At 39.6% G+C, this 19907-nt stretch overlaps 2 protein-coding genes across 2 annotated transcripts in view; one reads left to right on the top strand and one right to left on the bottom strand.

Moving 5' to 3' along the window:
• Positions 1–727: 727 nt before the first annotated feature.
• Positions 728–10086, bottom strand: nkain5 (sodium/potassium transporting ATPase interacting 5). The gene is made up of 7 exons (XM_041799937.1): positions 9913–10086; positions 8731–8868; positions 6765–6845; positions 4191–4388; positions 1514–1574; positions 1247–1315; positions 728–1143 (listed from the first exon to the last, which is right to left on the bottom strand). Exons 1-6 carry the CDS (start codon positions 9964–9966, stop codon positions 1260–1262), a joined length of 588 nt encoding a protein of 195 aa, XP_041655871.1. The 5' UTR covers positions 9967–10086; the 3' UTR covers positions 728–1143; positions 1247–1259.
• Positions 10087–15685: 5599 nt separating this feature from the next.
• si:dkey-70p6.1 (uncharacterized protein LOC570575 homolog) overlaps positions 15686–19907 on the top strand; it is a 51402-nt gene continuing 47180 nt past the window's right edge. Inside the window, exon 1 of the mRNA XM_041798604.1 lies at positions 15686–15861. The gene's annotated coding sequence lies outside the window, so the exon portion shown is untranslated. The remainder of the gene's footprint in view (positions 15862–19907) is intronic.

Below are 19907 nucleotides of genomic sequence, written 5' to 3'. Positions count from 1 at the left end.
CTCGCTGTGGTTCGGTTCACACAACTGCAGTAATGGGGAAGAACTGGACTGTTGCTCAGTGGTCCACAGACCTGTTTTCAGATGAAAGTAAATTTTGAATTTCATTTGGAAACCAAGGTTTCAGAGTCTGGAGGAGGATCAGAGAGGGACAGAATTTGAGGAGCTTGGACTCCAGTGTTTTTAGATTCCACAGTCAGTGATAGTTTGGGCTGCCTTATCATCTGCTGCTGTCGGTCCACTGTGCTTTATCAAGTCCAGCATCAACACTGTCAGCCATCTACCAGGAGATTTTAGAGCACTTCATGTTTCCATCTGCAGCGAGGCTTTATGGAGATACTGATTTCCTTTCCCAGATGGACATGGTGCCTGCCTACAGAGATGCCTAAACTATCAGAAAATGATTTCGCTGATCATGGTATTACTGTACTTGATTGGTCAGCCAACTGGTCTGATCTAAACCCCAATGATAATCTCCAGGGTAAATTTCAAGAGGAAGATAAGAGACACCAGACCCAACATTACAGATAAGCTTAAGGCTACTATCAGAGTAACCTGGGCTTTATAACACCAAAGCAGTGCCACGGACTGATTGACTCCCTGCCACATTGCATAGATGCAGTAATATTTGCAGAAGACAGCCCAACCAAGTACTGAACGCACAAATGTGCATAATTTTCCAGAAGGTCAATATTTCTGTATTATAAATCCTTTGTGGACTGATGTTTTGTGATATTCTACTGTTCTGAGATTGTGGAGTTTTGATTTTTGTGAGCTGTGCACCATAATCAAGATTAATACCAAAGAGTTTAAAATTTTCACCTTGTATGAGATGAATCTAGATTATATTGAAGGTTCATTTCTTGAATCAAATCACATGAAAAAAATGGCTTTTTCATTATATTCTAATTTTTGACATGTACCTGTAATGGCATAGTCTACATTTTAACACAGTGATAATCTGAACATTCCTGTCTTGACTCATGCGGTGCGTACAATGTGTGCACAGTGAAGTTCAGCACTTGGGACTGATGTTTTAATGACAACCAGGCCAAAGCAGGTCACAGTTTTCAAAGTCGTCTCCATGGAAGTACAGCATGTTCTTTGCTTGTCCTCAACCGCTTGACTTTTCTGGTTACTTACAGTCTAAGAAAAAAAGGGAGAAAATTAAAAAATAAGACAAGTAAAATATTGACAGATACAGTGGGTGTCATAAAGATTTTTTGAGCAATCATGCCATTGGACCTACCTGCAGTTCTTTATTAGAAGAACAACTGAGAGGGTTTGGATGGATGATGGAATTCACCAATAAAATTAACTAAAAAATGCAAGAAAAACATAAATAAATGAATGATCTGAAACAAATGAATCTCAGAGTACAGAACACATGTGGCAAGTTTTACATTAGTATAAAACTCACACAATGTTATGAACATGGATAATGTATGCAAAAGTAATTATATTTTGAGAATAAAATGATTCAAGTTTTTCTGTGGTTGATCAGGAGCATACTTACAGCTGTCCTCCTCGTCTGAGAAAGTGCTGACGATGTAGCAGGCGTAAACGAATCCCAGGAGCTAAGAACAAAAACATATGTAAAAGTAAATCTTATGAAGGAAAAAAATCTGTCATTTTAAGTGTCTTTTTTCAAGCATTCACTATATCACAAAGCATACTTTAAAAACTTTTTTTTATCACATCATCAAAGTAAATGTATTTTTAATGTTAAATTGACAAGCACAGGTGATTATAACATTTAAAATTGCAGCATTTATGTTTTTAATATCAGCTGTAACAAGCTGATATTTTATACTGTCTGCAGATCTTTAAATCTCACCTGTGCAGTGACAGGAAATGTGTGGTAGAGAAATAACTTATCTACTGTTTAATGAAGCAACTGGAATGATGCAAAGTAAGATAACATATCAGGTTATTCTCACAGGAGATTTCAGGATTTGAATGTATCTGGTCTTTTTTCTTACAGTATCTTTTTTATCTATACATGCTGATCAGAGTGACAAACAGCTGCATGAAATTTCTCTTACATCAAAACAACAAATATTTTAAATTCAATTTCAAACCCTCTGACTGCACCTGTATATGATGAAGTGGTCCTGCCCACATTCTAGCATGAAAACGGGCAGATGCCTTTTTAGAGGTTTTTCAACATCTGAGGGGAGATTCGTATCAGTGACAAGAAGTTTTAAAGAAGATGTGTTGTAAACACAGGAACAAAATGCAGCACACTTATCAGCACAAAATTTTGGTTTAATAATACTGTGCCATTTAAATGGTCCAGGCCTGTCTCTGTTGCTAGGCAACAGACCAGTTCTGTCCCTCTAGATGCAATATTAAAACAATACTAAATGGTTATATGCATTTCAATTGGAGTTTAAAAGGCATCATTTATCTTTACTCTTTATTTTCACATGATTGAAACAGACGTACAGTCTGTACAGTAGCAGCATTTAAGCCTAATGTTGATTTACCAAACTAATGTAGGCTACCTACATACAAATCTGAGTTTACCTGTACTACAGTCTTTCCTTTTCCTTTTCCTCTCTCCTTCACCTCCATAACATTTCATGTTGCACTAGTACAGAGATTCTTTATTGGTCTAGCCATAGGACCCATCATGTCCTCTTTAATGTAAAATTGTGACACAAGTTTCAAAGATACTTAACTGATACAAAGCACCGAATGAAAAATGTTACAGTTTGGACCCTGCACATTTAACTGATAAAATAGACCAGACAAATCTTCCAGAGGACATGCATGCAAACATCATTTCACTTAGTTTTCCCTTGATGATTTAGATCTTGATTGTTTTTATCAAGAGCTCAAATAATGAAGACATCACTGACGATTTTTCTTCTCAAGATAACAGGATAAATGAGTCAAAATCTCAAGAAAAAACTGCAATTTTCTCCTTATCCAGCAACAGAGTAAAATTAAATATGTGAAAACATGTCTGCCTAAAGCAGCTCCATCCAGCTGAGAACCACTGTGTCAAGTATGACCGCTTCAGTTCTACAAAATTTGTACAGTCGAAACATATGAAGAGATTAAAACATAAAATGCTATGTTTAAAGGAAAAAAGGGGATTATTTACAGTTACAGCTTACTGACGTCATTAAGACACTCGCTACTTCACTTTAAAAGCCAAGCATGTAAATTCCACCACCAGGGGGCTCTCCAATCAAAAGAGAGTAACAAAAGATGACAAGTGGAAACTAGCGTCTTTGCTACACTATATGGACAAAAGTATTTGGCCTCACCTGTTAATTATTAAATTCAGATGTTTCAATCAGACTTGTTGCCACAGGTATATAGAATCAATCATCTAGCCATGAAATCTCCATTTGCAGCATTTGTGATACAAAATGGCTCGTTCTGAAGAGCTCAGTGGCTTCAAGCATGGTACTGTGATGGATGCTACCTTTGCAATAAGACGGTTTGTGAAATTTCATCCCTGCTGGATATTCCAGAGTCAACTGTAATTGATATCGAAAAGTGGAAGCGTTTAGGAATAACAGCAATGGGCGGATGGGGGAGTCTAGGTAGGCGGATGCAAAGAGAACCTTTCCTGCCTGGCTGCATTGTGCCAATTATGAAGATTGGTGGAGGATGGATCATTGTATGAAACTGTTTTTCAGGATTTGGGCTAGGCCCCTTATCTCCATTGAAGGGTAAGCTTAATGCTTCAGCATACCAAGACGTTTGGACAATGACATGCTTCTTACTTTGTGGCAACAGATTGGGGAAGGCCCTTTTCTGTGGCCGAATTCTTTTCTCCAGTCTGTGCCTTCATCAGTTGTTTACTTCTTGTCTTTAACTGAGAGCTCTATTTAATAAAAAACTGCACTCCATGTGGTGTATTTACTAAACATTAAACCACTGTTTTTGTTTCATAAGAGTATCACATATCCATGGAGAAAAGCTGCTAAAAGTGACCTTCCTGGTTTGCATTACACAGTTCTTGTAAAGCATTCTGGGTTTGCTCTCAGCACGATCCATGGAGGCCACTTTAATTTTTTTCAGACTTTCCTTTGCAGACTACTACTGAACCCATGTGAACCCATGACCTTTGTCAGTGCCAGTTTTTTAACCTCCATTTTTAGGGATGTATGACACAAAACAATGTGATTTTTAAATCATGGTAAAGAGTGAAAGTAAACAGTGCATGGACTCACAGAAATGAGGAGCTGGACGATGCAGTGCAGGATTTCGATGTATTGATACTCTAACCAGCAGCTCAGCACAGTGCTCAGCTCAGGGTTCTGCTGCTTCGGCCACTCAGGGGAGGGAAGACTCTCAGTCTCACAGCCCGGCCCGTTGTCCTTCCACCAGGAGCGATGTGACGACACTCCCAGAGTGAGTATGTCGCTGTCCTACAGAGACAAAACAGGCAGAGTAAATATGATGTCTGTTTTTATGGGTCAGAAAGATATTCATGGTTTAATGGACTGTGTGCAGCAAAAAGTATCAAATCGCAGCTATAATTAGACAAGAGGAGAAATCTGACCTGCAGCATGGATCTGATAGACTTTGAGCATGACATAGTTATGAGAATGCTTGCCTTTATCAGGGGTCCCTACTTATGATTATTACCATTATTAAGCTAACATTATTGCAATTATATTTTCTCCTCTACCTTGGACAGAAATGCAGTGGAAATCATCATCAGCCATGTTTAAAGCTCATACGCAGCAAAAGTTCGATATATTCCGGCTTTCTTTGAGTAACCTGGCTTGACAAAGCCTAACATCCTAGTTAAGACCAAAGATCTGTGATGCATTAATCGTTTTACTTTACAGGGACGGTTGCAGTTGTCTGAACTGAGCTGTAGCAGCTTGAATCAGACCAGCTGAAGTTTTTACCTTCGATTCAGTTAGTCAAAATGCCAACTGCTGGCCAAAGAGGAAATGGAAATCTTGTTTTTGAAAGCTGAAAATTCTGTTATATAAAACTGTGCTATGGATTTTGGAAATGATTACATCTATCATTTTTTTAAATAAACTTTTCACACAAAAACTTCAGCCTGATAAACACAGCTATTCCCTCTATCAGCTGTACAGACAAGCAGGATGTACCGTAAGACATTTAAGGCTGCAGGCGCTAAAGATGAAGCTAAAAATTGATTCTTTTCAGCAAATATCTTACTCATACCAAGACTGAGATAGCAAAGCAATTTTGTAAAGCATCTGTATTTAAGGGAATCAGTGATAAAACACCCTCATGAATAACTCTAACAGTTTAAAGTTACATGTTATCATGATGATTAGTAGACAGAGACACAGGAGATCTGCAGTTTGTCAAATCTTAGGACCAGCCTACTAGACAACCAACAGTCATGGGGTGTTTAAAGACAGAAGACAGAAGTGAAATCCAAAAATTGTGTTTTAAAACCCTAGATATGTTGGAATAATGTTGCTGTAAACATGTGAAAACACTGAGATCTTCATGTGACTGAATTTTGGTTTCAGACCATTCAAAAAGTTTTTCACCTCTTTCCTGGCAGGATTTAATTTGGGCAGGGTAAATATGTGGGCTCATGATGTCAACATGTCCACGGACAGTGGAAGACAGGAATGCTGAAATATAGTTGTGATATTTTACTGCCTTATTTACATCATTGTTTTTTCTTGATTTTGGTGAAATGATGTGCAAAGAAGTCTGTTTACAATTTTTATGTTTCTGTACACATCTGTTTGTCTGCAATGCATGCATGTATGCATGTTTACATGGGTGCCTTATATCCAGCCTTCTTCATTAGATATACAGTCTTTCCTAATTTTAACATTCAGCCAGGGCTGGCTGATATGTATGCAAGACGATTAGGGCAATAGATTTTTTTTCAGTCAGAAATCTGAAGATAAAAACCTCATTAGTCATGCTTTTGAGGAAAAACCTAAAAGAAATCTGAGAAAAAAGTCAGAATTATAAGGTAACAAATCAGGTTCTTCTCACAGTAGATTTAAGAATGTAATGTCATTTTTTTTTTTCAACATGAAAAAGTTTCCTCCCTAAGTGAAGGTCAGTGAAGGTCTAAGAAAACCATGACAACACATTATAAAAAATAATAATAATATTAATATTAATAATAATTGTTGTTGTTGTTGTTGTTATTATTATTATAAAAATAGCAATTATTATTACTATTATTGTAATTGATTATTAATGTCAAATTGTTATTATTATTATTAAAAATTATTTGTATCAATTATATTAATATTATTAATAATAATAGCTATTATTATTATTATCAAAAGACTGTTTATTATCATCATTATAAAATACATTTTTAAACTTAATTTTTATAGGCTGCACAATAAAACTTAAAATCTGAATGCTCTGTGTATGAATGCTGCTCTTTAAATTAACTTACCTCAGTTTACCTTTAAAACAAGTATAAAAATTATTGCTTGATAAATAAACAAGTTGTTTGTTAAGCTGAAAATAGTTCATATTTGTGCTTCTACTTCATTTATAAGACAACCAGTTACAAACACTAGAACAGATCAACTATTTTTAATGACTATCAGTAAGAGAATAAAACACAATGTTGAATTGCTATCTTTTCTGTGACTCATCGGGAGATTAAGAAGCATCTGTCCTTCAGACATGTTGGATCTGAGAACAGAAACGTGCTGTTACTGTGTTTCTATATGAGTCATGACTGAGACGCCCAGCTGATCACTGTGTTTAGGAGCTGAAGTTTTGGGAGTCTTTAATTATCCGACACTAAACGTGAGCATTAAACTCACCTTTGAAAGTCCACCCAGGTCCAGGTAGAGACAGCTCACAAAGACATTCCAGCCAACCCACAGCATCATCCACAGCAGGTACTGAGGAAACAACAACAGTAGTTAGAAAGAAGATTAATACAACTCTTCTTAATAGCTACAGTGTAACAGAGAATATCTGCCTGTTTTCTTACAAATGTTCTGTTTGCGAATGTTCCCAAGATAAATCAAAGGTGTCACACGATGATTCAGAGAGATGAACAAGGACAAACTAAACAATGGGTTGATTTTTCTTGACTTTATCTAAATGTTGCTTTTTTGCCTCCAGAAATTCTTCAAATGAAACGCGTTGAACGACGCTATCTGCTCTGTCACTTTGTGTTAGTGTTATCATTACAGTGATTGTTGACAGAGGAGCTGACTGTTGTTGTCATTTTTCTTTCTTTCTGTACTTCAGCCCAGTCTTTGTATTATTATTGTAGTGCATGAGCCTTCATGCACACACACATCTCAGATATCAAATCAATAATAACCCAGTTCAATGAGAATATCACAGCAGTTTTTTCCTCCAGAGGACTTGCTTTCTTTCTTTTGTTGTCTTGTGTTCTCCTAGCATTTATTTCCTTCTTAGAATAAAAGACTCTTGACATGTTTGTTTTTTATGATATATAATTTCATTATAACTTTTATGACTTTATTTGATATGACAGATTATTTTCGTGAGGCCTAATTACTTAGTTATTCTATAGTAATGAGCGTAGTTAACTAGTAGTTTCTCAAGAATAAGGGGGTAATTACCTCGTAAAAATTTTCAATTTACCATGTAATAACTCAGAAAAGGTTATATTAAGGAATTATTTCATCAGTAATAATGTGTTGATTATCAAGTTAAATCTTGTAATATTGTGGCAGTTCTCTGGTAATAGGTGGTATTTTACCCTGACCCCTTAACCCTTACCCTAATCCTTAACCCTATCCAAACCCCCAAACTCTAATCCTAATTTTGTCCCCCTAACCCTGATCCTGACTCTAAAATTTAAAATTATTTGAAAATTATTCAGGAAGGACTCACTTTAATTTAGGGGGCCAAAATAAATAAATCACCTGGGAATTACACAGCAACTTATTGAGAAAATTATCGTCTTCTTTCTAAGAAATTACTTGGCAAAATACCTTCTAATAACTGGAGAATTACCAAAATATCACAAGGGTTAGGGAAAGGGTAAGGGGTTAGGGGCACAGTACCACCTGATTACCTGAGAATTGCCATAATATTACAAGGGTTAGCGTTAAGGTAAGGGTTAGGGTAAAAGACCACCTGATTATTGAATAGTTGCCTCAATATTATAAGGCCTAGGGTTAGAATTAGAGGTTATGGGTGGGGTACAATACCACTTGATAACCAGAGAATTCCTGCATTATGAGGGTTAGGGTACAATACCAGCTAATTACAGGAGCACTTTTAAAATAAAGTGCTCCCAGTTGGGTTCATTGAACAGCATTTGGTCTGCTGTAGGATTAATAAAACATCAGAGTCATAGACTTTTAGCTTCTCATAGCCAAACTGGACAACAGGGCAAATGTATATTTTAATTGAATTTACATTTATGCGTCAAGCAGCCTGGTGAAAGGCAGCAGGAGGAATTTACATTTCAGTCCTTGGAAATCAACTACACAGCTACTGGAAATATCTGCTTATCTGCTGGGGTGCTGAATAGCCCGGTGGTTATGTTTTGTGCCCTGTGTACACAGCCTTTAGTCCAGAAAGCTGCTGGCCTGGGTTGGACTTCAATTCTCTGCACTTTACCAGAAACAGGGCCGAGGTTTCAAGGGATTGGGGTCACAATGCCAACTATAAAACCAACTCCAACTTTTAATAAGGTAGTGAATTTGTTGTAAAAATTGGTATTTATATGTTCATTATTTACATAATGAAACTGAGGATGTGAGGTTGAATTCAGGTCTGTAAATCAGCCAGTTCCCTCACCATGATCACATAGCGTGTTCTGTACTGAATGACCCCAAAGAGGCCGAGGATGACCGCAATGATGTGGAAGAAGTTGATCATGATGGGAGCCCACTGGTAGCCGAGGAAGTCGAACACCTGCCTCTCCAGCGCTGTGATCTGAACAAACCAGAAGAAGAAAGCAGAGTTAAGAGACCCTGCAGAGATGATAAATTATAAAAGACTTACACCGGTGGAGTCTGTGATGTTGGTCTTTCCCCCCCCCCAGGGTTGTGTTTTTCTTTTTAATAAGTTGTCAAGGCAACAGAGCCATGGGGGGGGGGGGGGGGGGGGCAAGGCATGCTGGGTAAAAGACAGACCTGAGCGTCCTCAGAGGTCAAAGCCCCAGTCTGTCATGAAGGGGGGGGGCAGGGTGAGAAACACAGAGGAGTAGGACAAAGTGGCTGCAGTCCTTCATTGTGGTGGTTGTAGCGATGGGCGGTTACTGCTTTTTAATAGCACCTCAAACTACAATAAACTTACTATTAACATGATACAGGAAGAGTGGGCTTCAAAAGCAGGCAGAAGCCTTCTATATTTAAATAGTTTTGTCCACAAAATGTGGAAAAAGCCATCCTATTATCTTGAAATTACTTCTTTTGTGCATCTTTACAATTAAAACCACTAAAATATTTGGTTTACTGGGTAAGAACATAAAAATTCACATTTGTGAGGCCGAAATCTGCCAATTTGCCAAGAAAAGCACTTCAGATTCTACATGATTACCTAAAATGTTGCTGATTAACTTTCTGTCAGGCTTCTAGCGATAATGCACTCATAACATTAGATTTTCTCGCATTTTATATGAATCATAGATGATAGTAGTAGCCTTACATTGCAATAACAATATGAATGGAAGGTCATGAATGAAACACCAAAGTTTAAAGGGTTTCTCTGGTCAATTTGAGTTATAAATAAAGGTTTTATAACACTAAAATAAAAAGAAAATGTGATGTTTACATACTCACAGTAACTTTTTTCTGAATAAAACCAAGTCTTAACTGGTATTAAGATCCTCAAAATAACGCTCTAACTCAGATTTTTGTTTGTTTTCACTTACATAAGCTGCTTTTAAACTATCACAAGAGGTTTAAAGGCAGCAGCTGGCCTCTTGTGTTTATATCGGAGCATCGTGAGTGAATGAGTGAGAGAAAATCATCTTACCAGCTGCACACAGCACAGGAGGATCAGCATGCACCGCGCCGAGCAACAACCCATCTTTTCCCTCTCTGCTCCCGCCGGACCTGATGATGAGGGGGAAGAGGAGGATGAAGGTAACAACAGTGAGGAGGTTCGGCTTTAAAATCTGCTCAAACTCTGGGGAAAAAATCTGCAGAGCTTTGGGTCCATTGCCAGACGTGAGAGGAAACGCACAGTGCACTTCACCTCATGAGGAAAACACGTAGGCTGTCCCCGATGTGTGGAAAGTACGGAGAGGGGGAGGGGAGGCGGTATGAGGGGCGATTTATGCCACGACGAGCAGAAGAGGGGGAATCCCGAGGGACGATTTAGCCTTTGGATTCCTGGAGACCTGTAACAAACCGAGATGACAAGTGTAGCCAAGGCTGAAGTGCAGAGAACTGTAGTTCCCTGAGTGTCCACTTGAGGCTGGTGTTAAAACCTCAGGAAATCCAATTAACAGACATGTTAAAATGCATATTATACTGCAGAAATAAACATGCTTCTAAAATGTATTTGTTAGCACACACTTTATGGGAGCTCATTTTAATTACACATCCATTTTGAATGATGACAACTCAGTTATGCATAGCAACGTGTGTTAGCCAAGAAGCTTAAAGGCCCGCTTCAGCTCCACTTCTTTGACTTGTTTTGTTGACCACAAGTTCATAGAAGACAACATTTCCATTAAAGGGACGGCCTTAAAATGGGCTTAAAAACTCAATTTCAGAGACTAATTGGTGACATCACTGAGACTTTGTTCATGTTAATACAGTCTATAGGTTTTTCTTATCAACAACCATGTCTGTGAAGCTAAGTTAAACTTCATCAGCTACCTGTATCAGCACAAGTTGGGTATCAGTCAAAATCTAAAGTCTTTTGCTTTAATTTCTACAGAACTGTGCAAATAAGTCTAGCTAGCTATAGCCACCACTAAAACTAGCTGGTTAGCCAGGTACAGAGAAGGCAGACGCCCAGTGTCTCTCAAATCACATACTTCCTTTGGTATACTGTAATACAGTACACTTACATACAGAGCACTTATGCTGCGTTCGATTGTACTCAGAACTTGGAAAGATCCGGGTTGGAAATTGTGACTTCCAAGGTAAATGCGTTTCATCGCGTAAGCTCGGAAAACATGACATCAAAAATTCCTGCTGGGGAAATATATCAGCTACTTGAGGGAGAGAGAGAGAGAACGAGAAACGCCATATGCTGTAGGTATGACTTGCACGCACCAGCATTAACAAAAAAATCACAGGGTGGGAACTGAAATGCCACTACAAATTAATTCAACTCTTTTAGTAAAACAAATGCTATATTAGATGACACATAAAAATAAAAGTTGAGGAGAAAGTGACTCTGTTTACCTCTCACGGTGTGCGATGCCATTTTGCTATGATGTCATTCCGACCGACTCGGGCTGCTTGGATCCTGCCCGAAATCCATTCTATTCATTCTATTGTACTTTTCTGATTTGGAGGTCGGATTTATCCGAGTTCCAACTACAATCGAACACAGCATAAATAACAGCTGGTTATTGTCTCAAATCGCATGCTGCTGTCTTGCACTGATAGGAACGACAGCAGTTTAACTGACTGTTTTTCTTCTTCTACTTCTGTTATAGCCAGTTACAAGCAAGCGGCAGCCTCCGGTGCTGAAAAATGAAGCCAATGCAGAAGTGAAAAACGTTGCAATACCGCGAGTGTCCACTTGAGGCTGGCTGCAGGAACACCAGAAGTCTTGTCTGGACACATGTTAAACAGCCGGTTTTGACACTAGAAATAAACTGGTTTACAGCCTGGTCCAAAACATCAAACATGTCTCATTAGCTAGTGTTTTATTGTGCTCCCACTGTACAGGGGGTGAATTATTTTGTACCACGATCGTTAGGATTATATTTAGGATAAAAGCTGATTGGCGCGTCTCATTTCTGCTTGGCAGGCAGAGGCTCCGTTTCTGTCAACCAGAATGCTAGCTAGCAGGCTGACAGGAAGTCGTGCTTAGTTAGGTTTATCCAAAGTTCGGTTGAGACCATGATTTCAATATGGAAGCCTCCACGGATTGGCCTCAAGAGCCGTTTGAGTCTGCCTATTGTAAGCAGACGACTGACGTCACACCGGGTTTGTCCAATTCTTTCTACAGTCTATGGTTACAAGTAGATGTAAGGTAAATATAATCAAAATTTGATTGCTATTTCATTCACTATTAGATTAATGTAACTTATTTTGCCTTACATGCCATTTTCTTGATTGAAATCTGCTGCCATTGCTAATAACATGTTAGCTTGCAGATGTTAACGCTAGCTAGCTTTCTAATGGTACAATATTCACTACCTCACCATTATGGTGTTCAGTTAGGGTGTGAAGTGTCTCATTCCATACTCAGTTTTTGGATGTTACTCATGAGTTTGAATGAACTACATGCACTCACTCAAAGTATTAGTACAGTTCTTGACAAAAGTCTTGTCCCATAAGGACATAGTAAGTTAAAATGGCATATAACTTTATTTATAATCAATTGATTGTTACAATAAATGTTTCATTTTAATGTCAAAGGCTTTCACATTAATAACTGGGTGCCAAACGAAACCCTCAAAAAGTATCCTGATATTCACAGCTTGGTAAAGCCCATAACGTCTGTTTTTGCAAGGACAAAAGTCTTGTCCTGTCTTTAAATGATTCAACCAATCACAGATTAGAGCTTCATCTGTGACAAATACTGTAATTAACACATTCCCAGGTGTGTATAAAAAGAACCCCTGCACACCAGTCCTTCATGTGAAGTGTAACCTGACCTCTGACAACATGCCAAAGATTCAACCACAGACCAAAGTGCTGATCATCAAGAACCTGAAGACCAGGCCTGCTGCTGAGGTGGCAGACATCTTTAATGTATCCAAACGTCAAGTGGAGAGGATAAGACAAAGATTTGAAGAAACTTGGGATGTTCATGACAAGCCCAGGTCAGGCGGACCCCGCAAGACAACTGTTCGAGAGGACCGTTTGTTGCTTCGGCAGTCCAGGGCCAGCCCATTTTCAACTGCAGCCGAGCTACATGTGAATTTCTCACCAGAAACCCCTGTATCTACAAGACCAGTTTGTCGAATTCTTTCACACACTGGGCGCCATGGCCGAATTAGTGCTCAAAAACCAGCATTAAACAGAAGACAACAAAAAAATCATGTTGCATTTGCCAAGGCCCACAGCTTGCAGAAAGGATGGACAGTGGAAAAGTGGCAGAAGGTTGATTTTTCTGATGAATCATCCATTGAACTGCATCCCAATCGACGCAAATGCTGTAGAAGACCTGTTGGAACCTGCGTGGACCCAAGATTCACCCAGAAAACACTCAAGTTTGGTGGAGGAAAAATCATGGTTTGGGGTTACATCCAGTATGGGGGTGTGCAAGAGATCTGCAGAGTGGATGGCAACATCAACAGCCTGAAGAATCAAGAAATTCTTGCTGCCCATTACATTCCAAACCACAAGAGGGAGCAAATTCTGCAGCAGGATGGCGCTCCTTCTCATACTTCAGCATCCACGTCAAAGTTCCTGAAAGCAAAGAAGGTCAAGGTGCTCCAGGATTGGCCAGCCCAGTCACCAGACATGAACATTATTGAGCATGTCTGGGGTAAAATGAAGGAGGAGGCTTGGAAGATGAAACCGAAGAATCTTGATGAACTCTGGGAGTCATGCAAGACAGCTTTCTTTGCCATTCCAGATGACTTCATCACTGAGTTATTTGAGTCATTGCCGAGACGTATGGATGCAGTCCTCCAAGCTCATGGGAGTCAGACAAGATATTAATTGTTTTTTGCAAGGCATCATGACTTTATTTTCTGATATTATTGTATCATGTTTGTGTATTCAAAATAAAGTACATGTTTAATTTCTACATTACTTTTGTATGTGACAAGACTTTTGTCCAAGTGAAATCTGACCCTTCTTTCCTACTTAAATGATAAAATTCAATGAATGATACAAAACTGATTTCAATTGATCAACTACAAGTCAAGTTGTTATCTGTTATCTGACTTTTGTCAGGGACTGTATATTTAGCACAGAGGTATGTGATTTGGGACACTAAGAATGTATGCTACTGTTAGCATTCTAGTGGGCTAACTAACTATTTTGCCTAACAGCTGTAGCAGAAGAAGAAGAAAACAGGGGAGACTAACCATCGTCACTTCCTGTAAATGCTAAATGGCAATGCAGGATTGAGGAAAATAACAACAGTGATCAACTGTGATTAAGTGTACTATGAAGTACACTTAATCACAGTTCATACAAGTATGAAGTATGTGATATTGGGACCCACTATTAGCTATGCAACACTGGGAGCATGACTAACAGTCAAGAGCAATGTAGCCTAGCTAAAGGCCTTCCTCAGCTCCACCTTTTTGTCTGCTTTTATTCACCTCATTTCCAGGAAAAAAGGGAAGAAAACTCCCACACACAGTTCAATTGGAAATAGAAAGGTTATGAAGTATGTTTCTGTACAAGACCTTTATCAACAAGAAGAAGGTTCATAATACAAAGCTGTAACAAGCTGAAAGCATGTCCCTGCCTAAAACAGCAGAAGTGGACACGCTATCATAATTCCACTCTCATGGGTAAAGCACAGTATAGTAGATCAGTAAAATATCCTCATGAAGCTCTGTGTGTCTCACCTACAGTCTCAAAAGTCTGACAGCCTCTTTCTGTGGCTCTGCAATGCATCATGACAATCAGGTTCATTCATTTGTGTTTTATAAGTGTTTTACGAAAAAAACGAATACTTGCATGTGTCTCATCAGAGCTGTCTCAATATTAACCCCTACACAATCCCATTGATATAATCCTTCTCTTCTCCCTCACTGTGGTACTAATCACCCCTCATACGGCAACACCGTCGTCTGCACCCTGATAGGTGGTTTCACCTCTACGATGCTGGGGAGTGGCCGGTAGGTGGTGCCAGAGAGATGGAGGTAAAGGTGTGTAAAAGTGGCAAGGTTAAATCAGCCTCACAACACAACATCTGGCCTAGTTTTTACCTTTAAATGAGAGCTAAGAACATATCTAAGTGTTTGAATCCACCTGCATTTGTGCAAATTTAAGAAAAGTGGAAATCTAAACATGTGGCGGTCACAGTAAGGTTTAGTGGTGTTAGTATTTTTAAAGATTTTACTACAAATGTGATCAATATGGGGTGTTAATAGTTTAATTCCTTATAATGTTAATGTGTCTTTTTCTTCAACTAAATTTGCTTTATTATTAAAATAAAGTCAGAGTCAGCTCGTCACTGAAAAAAATGAATAATTTCAACAGGTTATGTTCACTTTCAGCGCGCACGAGGAACTAGACAGTTTAGTTCAGATCCTTTTGAGCGTCCAAAATGTCAAATACGGACTCTGGACGCTTTTATATCTGTCCCTGAAATTAATCACATCCTCGTGCACCTTTCCCAGTGTATTGGAAATCCTCTCAGACCGGATCCTGCCCATCTATCAGCCGCACTTCCTCGTGCTGCCGAGCGATGACGCTAGAATCAAAAGACGAAGCGCAAAAATTGGGGGGTCTCCAGCTCTGCCTGTGTCACATGGAAGCACAGTAGCCGAGCCGAGGGGATGCGAGTACAGATGGAGGGGGCTTGAGGGACCGTGGAGGAGAAAAAACTGGCTCTTGGAGATAAAACTGGAGATAGAGCAGCGGCGTCAGAGGCGGACAGGCACTTTCCCAGCCTCCTCTCTGGCTGGGGGAGCAGAGGAGCGCGGACAGGGGCGCACGAGAGGGTCAGCGGGCTGCTCGAGGGATGTCACATGCGAAATATGCTGCATTCGTGTTTTGTGAAGCCAACTTATCGCCTTTGATTGATTATGCTGCGCCTGGTGCGAGAGGAAGCAGAAGGAAGCGACCAGGGTTGACGCTGCGCCTCCCAAAATCCCTGATCTGAGTGAGTACAGGGATGCTATAGCGCAATGCTCTGTGCCCGTGGCTATGTGACAGGCTGGAGGAAGGAGGGGGGAGGAAGAGGGAAGGTGGAGGGGATCATTCATATGTGCCTATAGATCCAGGTCGATAAGCTGCACGCGCATTTAGCACCCAGCATCCTCCATCCAAACATGAAACATGTCTGCTGCGCGTCTTCTCTTTGTGCTTACCCTCTCTGGTCATGCATTTAACACAGACACGTGTGCACCCACCTTTAGCTCTTACTGCATTGCCTTTTTTTTTTTACGATTTAAGCCCCCATATGAAGGCACTCATCAGAGAAAGTCGTTGTGTTTTGCAGAGAGGAAGGTGCAGAAATCCTCCAGTCACTATTTCCCTGCATGTGCATCATCCCTGCAGACTGTGGAGCATAAAGATAATCAACGTTAGACCTTCCCTTAACATTTGCAGCCCCTCCACCCTCCCCTCCTCCATCCCTTACTCATAAATAGGGGGGTTTGTGGGGATGTGGCTTTGTCGTGTAAGTTGCCAGCTGACCTCAGGGACACAACATCCTCCACCATCCTCACTTTGATCTGGAAATGAATCGGAAATGCTTTGATGATTATAGAGACAGAGGAGATATCTGAGTTGCTACAGGCGTAATGGAACAAAAACCCTGATAAAAGCACGCTGCATCAGCCTGAAATTCCTCCCATTCTGCCTCCACCTGCACCCTGCATGGGCATTTTATTTTCTAAACCCAAGTTCACACCCTCCATGACTTCCTGTCTCAGCCGGCTTCATTTGTAACCTGTTGTCATGAGCATCTTTGCAGTTTGAGGTGTCAGCGCCCAGAGAAGCATCACCCAGCTGTGATTGATGCCTCCTGAGTGGGTGCCATCATGAGCCACACATACACACAACCACCCCTGACACACGGTGCCACATGCAGGGTTTCTTTACTGCTCCAAAGAGAGCACAAAAACATGCCAAAACCATGATTCTCTTTTAACTTTCAGCCCTTCTGTTGTTGTTTTTTTCCAGCTTGTTTCGAGGTCCCCCTCTCTGCCAAAAGCTTCTGGAGAGGATGTGAATAATGTGATCACAAGAAATTATAATTATCCACTAATTTGCTGTGAATAATGTCAGGCGGTGTTTGTATCAGAGGCGGCGTGGCTCACATAAAGACAGAGCCTCCTCTTCCACGCAGGCTTCAGCTTTCTTCCTCACAGGGGCATGGTTAATCGTTGTTGCAAGCAAACATTTGACCTAATTCACATTCTCACACAATAGCAGCCTCCCCTCTCTCTCTCTATCTCTCCCTCTCCCCCCGCCTCACACACTCATGGCTGTTATTTGTGTCACACAGAGGGTGAGGTTTCTCGCTCCACATGAACTCCCAGGTGGTTTATCAAAACCTGGGCAGATTCGGCACACAGGCCACAGCCGGCTGGCTGGTTGGCTGCTTATAAAGCGGTCCAGTTATTAATAATAAACACACATGTAAATGCAGAGTCTGTTCCTAGAAAATAAAAGCCCCACTGGTGTTTATTTCATCACTGTGGGGCAAAATGTGTTCCTAAAAAATAGCATTTTATTTTGAGGATTACAACATAATTCCTTGTTTGACGTTACAGCCTCCAAACATGAACATTTTCTTTATTGTTTGAAGGAATATTACACAAAAAGTGTTTGTTTTCTTTATAAATAAAGATATCTTCACTGATTTTTTCTATAAATACCTGATCTGATTGGATGAAAGTGTCCCCCAGCATGTTTCACACTTCATTATCAGACACATGCAATGGTTGAGAACACATCCAAGTCAACAGGTGACATTTCTGGCACTCTTTTAGTCACGTATGAAGGTTTAATTTCCTTGATTACTTGGTTAGTTGTTTGGTGTATTCATAAACAAAAAACAGCAAGATAAACGTTGTATTTTTGACAAACTGTCTGAGAACCAATGACAGAATATTTTACCAGGAAGTGCCACAAAATCCCAAATGTGGAAAGTTCCAGTCATCAGAATCCTGAGCTGAGTTGATGAACTGATTGGGAAAAATCTGTCACTAAAAAGAGAATGCAATGATTGTCTCATAAACCTATAATCAGACCATAAACAGTCTGTAAACATCTGGGAAGGGAGGAGACCAGTGGCTGGATTTTTGAGAGAGTAATGTTGTCCCATTCTTGTCTGATGCAAGACTGGACTTGCTCAAGAGTCCTGGGTCTTCTTTGTAGAGTTTCTGTTTTTTTTGACTTGCCAAATGTTCTCTACTGGTGAAAGATTTGAACTGCAGACAGGCTAGTTTAGCACCTGTAGTCTTCTATTGTGAAGCCATGCTGTTGTGATGGATGCAGTATGTGGTTTAGCATTGTCTTGCCGAACTATGCAAGGCCTTCCTTGAAAGAGACGTTGTCTGGATGGGAGCATGTTGTTAGCCTCACAGCACAAGTCATATTTTAAGGTTTTTAAGAAAAAAAAAACAGATTTTTTAAATTCATACTGTAACAGTAAGTTCTATCAGATGTGTGTACAAGTTTCTTAAAAAAGAAAAGCCAAAACAAGGACTATGTAACAAATAAAAATGACTTAATAATAATTAATAGGTGACTTTGGCATATAGTGATTACGGACTGTAGCAAGCACATTGGCTGAGGATATATTTGCAATAAAGCACAATGAATCAGCAGCGTTAGCAGAGTAGAGTTAGACAGATATCACAATTTGGCCAAAACATGACTCAGGCAATTATGCTATGAGGCTAACAATATGTTGCTCTAAAAGCTAGCATTGTTATTGTCTTTCCAGATGTGTAAGCTGCCCACACCACAGGCACAGATGCAACTTGATACCATCAGAAGCTCTAAAACTCTGCACTGATAACAAGCTGGGTGGTCATCTGACCACAGAACAGTTTTCCATTTTGCCTCAGTCCATTTTAAAAGAGCTTTGGCCCAGAGAAGACAGCAGCATTTCTGGATCGTGTTCACACATGGCTTCTTCTTTGCCTGATTCAGCTTTAACTTGCATCTGTAAATAGAACTATTGCTTACAATGATTTCTGGAAGTGTTCCCGAGTCCAGGCAGGGATTTCCAGTCCAGAATCATGCCTGTTCTGAATGTAGTGCTGCCTGTAGGCTCAACGATCAAGAGCATCCAGTATTGACGTTCTGCCTTGGCCCTTTTACACAGAGATTCCTCCAGATTCTCAGAGTCTTTTGATGATATCATGGACTGTGGAAGGTGGGATATTCAAAGTCTTGTGTTGCTTATGCTCTATTGGGAATAAAATATGTGTTTATAGGTTAGCAAATCACTGCAATCTGTTTTTATGGACATTTTTCACAGCACCCCAACTTTGTTGGATTTGGGGTTGTCTTTTGATATTTAAATTACCAAGCCATTCATTAAGAAAAGACCTTGTAATTTGAGGACTAAAAATTTACATGGACGAAGGGGGGTGACTGTTTGCCCTATAGATTAAAGTAGTACATGTTAAAACAAACCTAGGTGCTCTTGGGTAAATATGACCAGAGAGGAAACCAAGTACTCCAAGCATGAAAAATGTCCAAAACTGTTGAAGAAATACTTTTAAAAACAACCTTTATTATATTTGCTAAGTCATTTAAAAAGCCAACATTTTTAGTCATCAGAGCTAATTAGCATTCCCTATTTACATTTTTCATGCTTTGAGTGCCTGATTACCAAAATTGTATGATTTCCTTATTTTTTCCTCATTTCAGTTTTGAAAGTAGGGGTGCACAGTATTATTGGCATGACATCAGTATTGCCAGATATTAGCTTAAAAAGTGAATTATTGGTTTTGGCAGATACGAAAATTTCTGCCAATATTTACAACCATTTTTGGCTATAAAAATCAGCCAATATCAGCTGTGAATATTGGCCATACAAACAAATAAGTGGAGTTTTAGGCTGGACCAAACAGACCTACATCACCTTTTTAAAATCTATCATTTCTTATTTTTTAAGTTTGTTTAAAGGATGGAGATTTGCTAATCTAATCATCCACAAACTCTAAACGGTGTGTTTTAAGGACT

This window comes from Cheilinus undulatus, linkage group 11 (assembly GCF_018320785.1).
Source record: "Cheilinus undulatus linkage group 11, ASM1832078v1, whole genome shotgun sequence".
Classification (NCBI taxonomy): Eukaryota; Metazoa; Chordata; class Actinopteri; order Labriformes; family Labridae; genus Cheilinus; species Cheilinus undulatus.
Note: the sequence above shows the minus strand (reverse complement) of the source record. Positions and strands in the feature narration are given on the sequence as shown.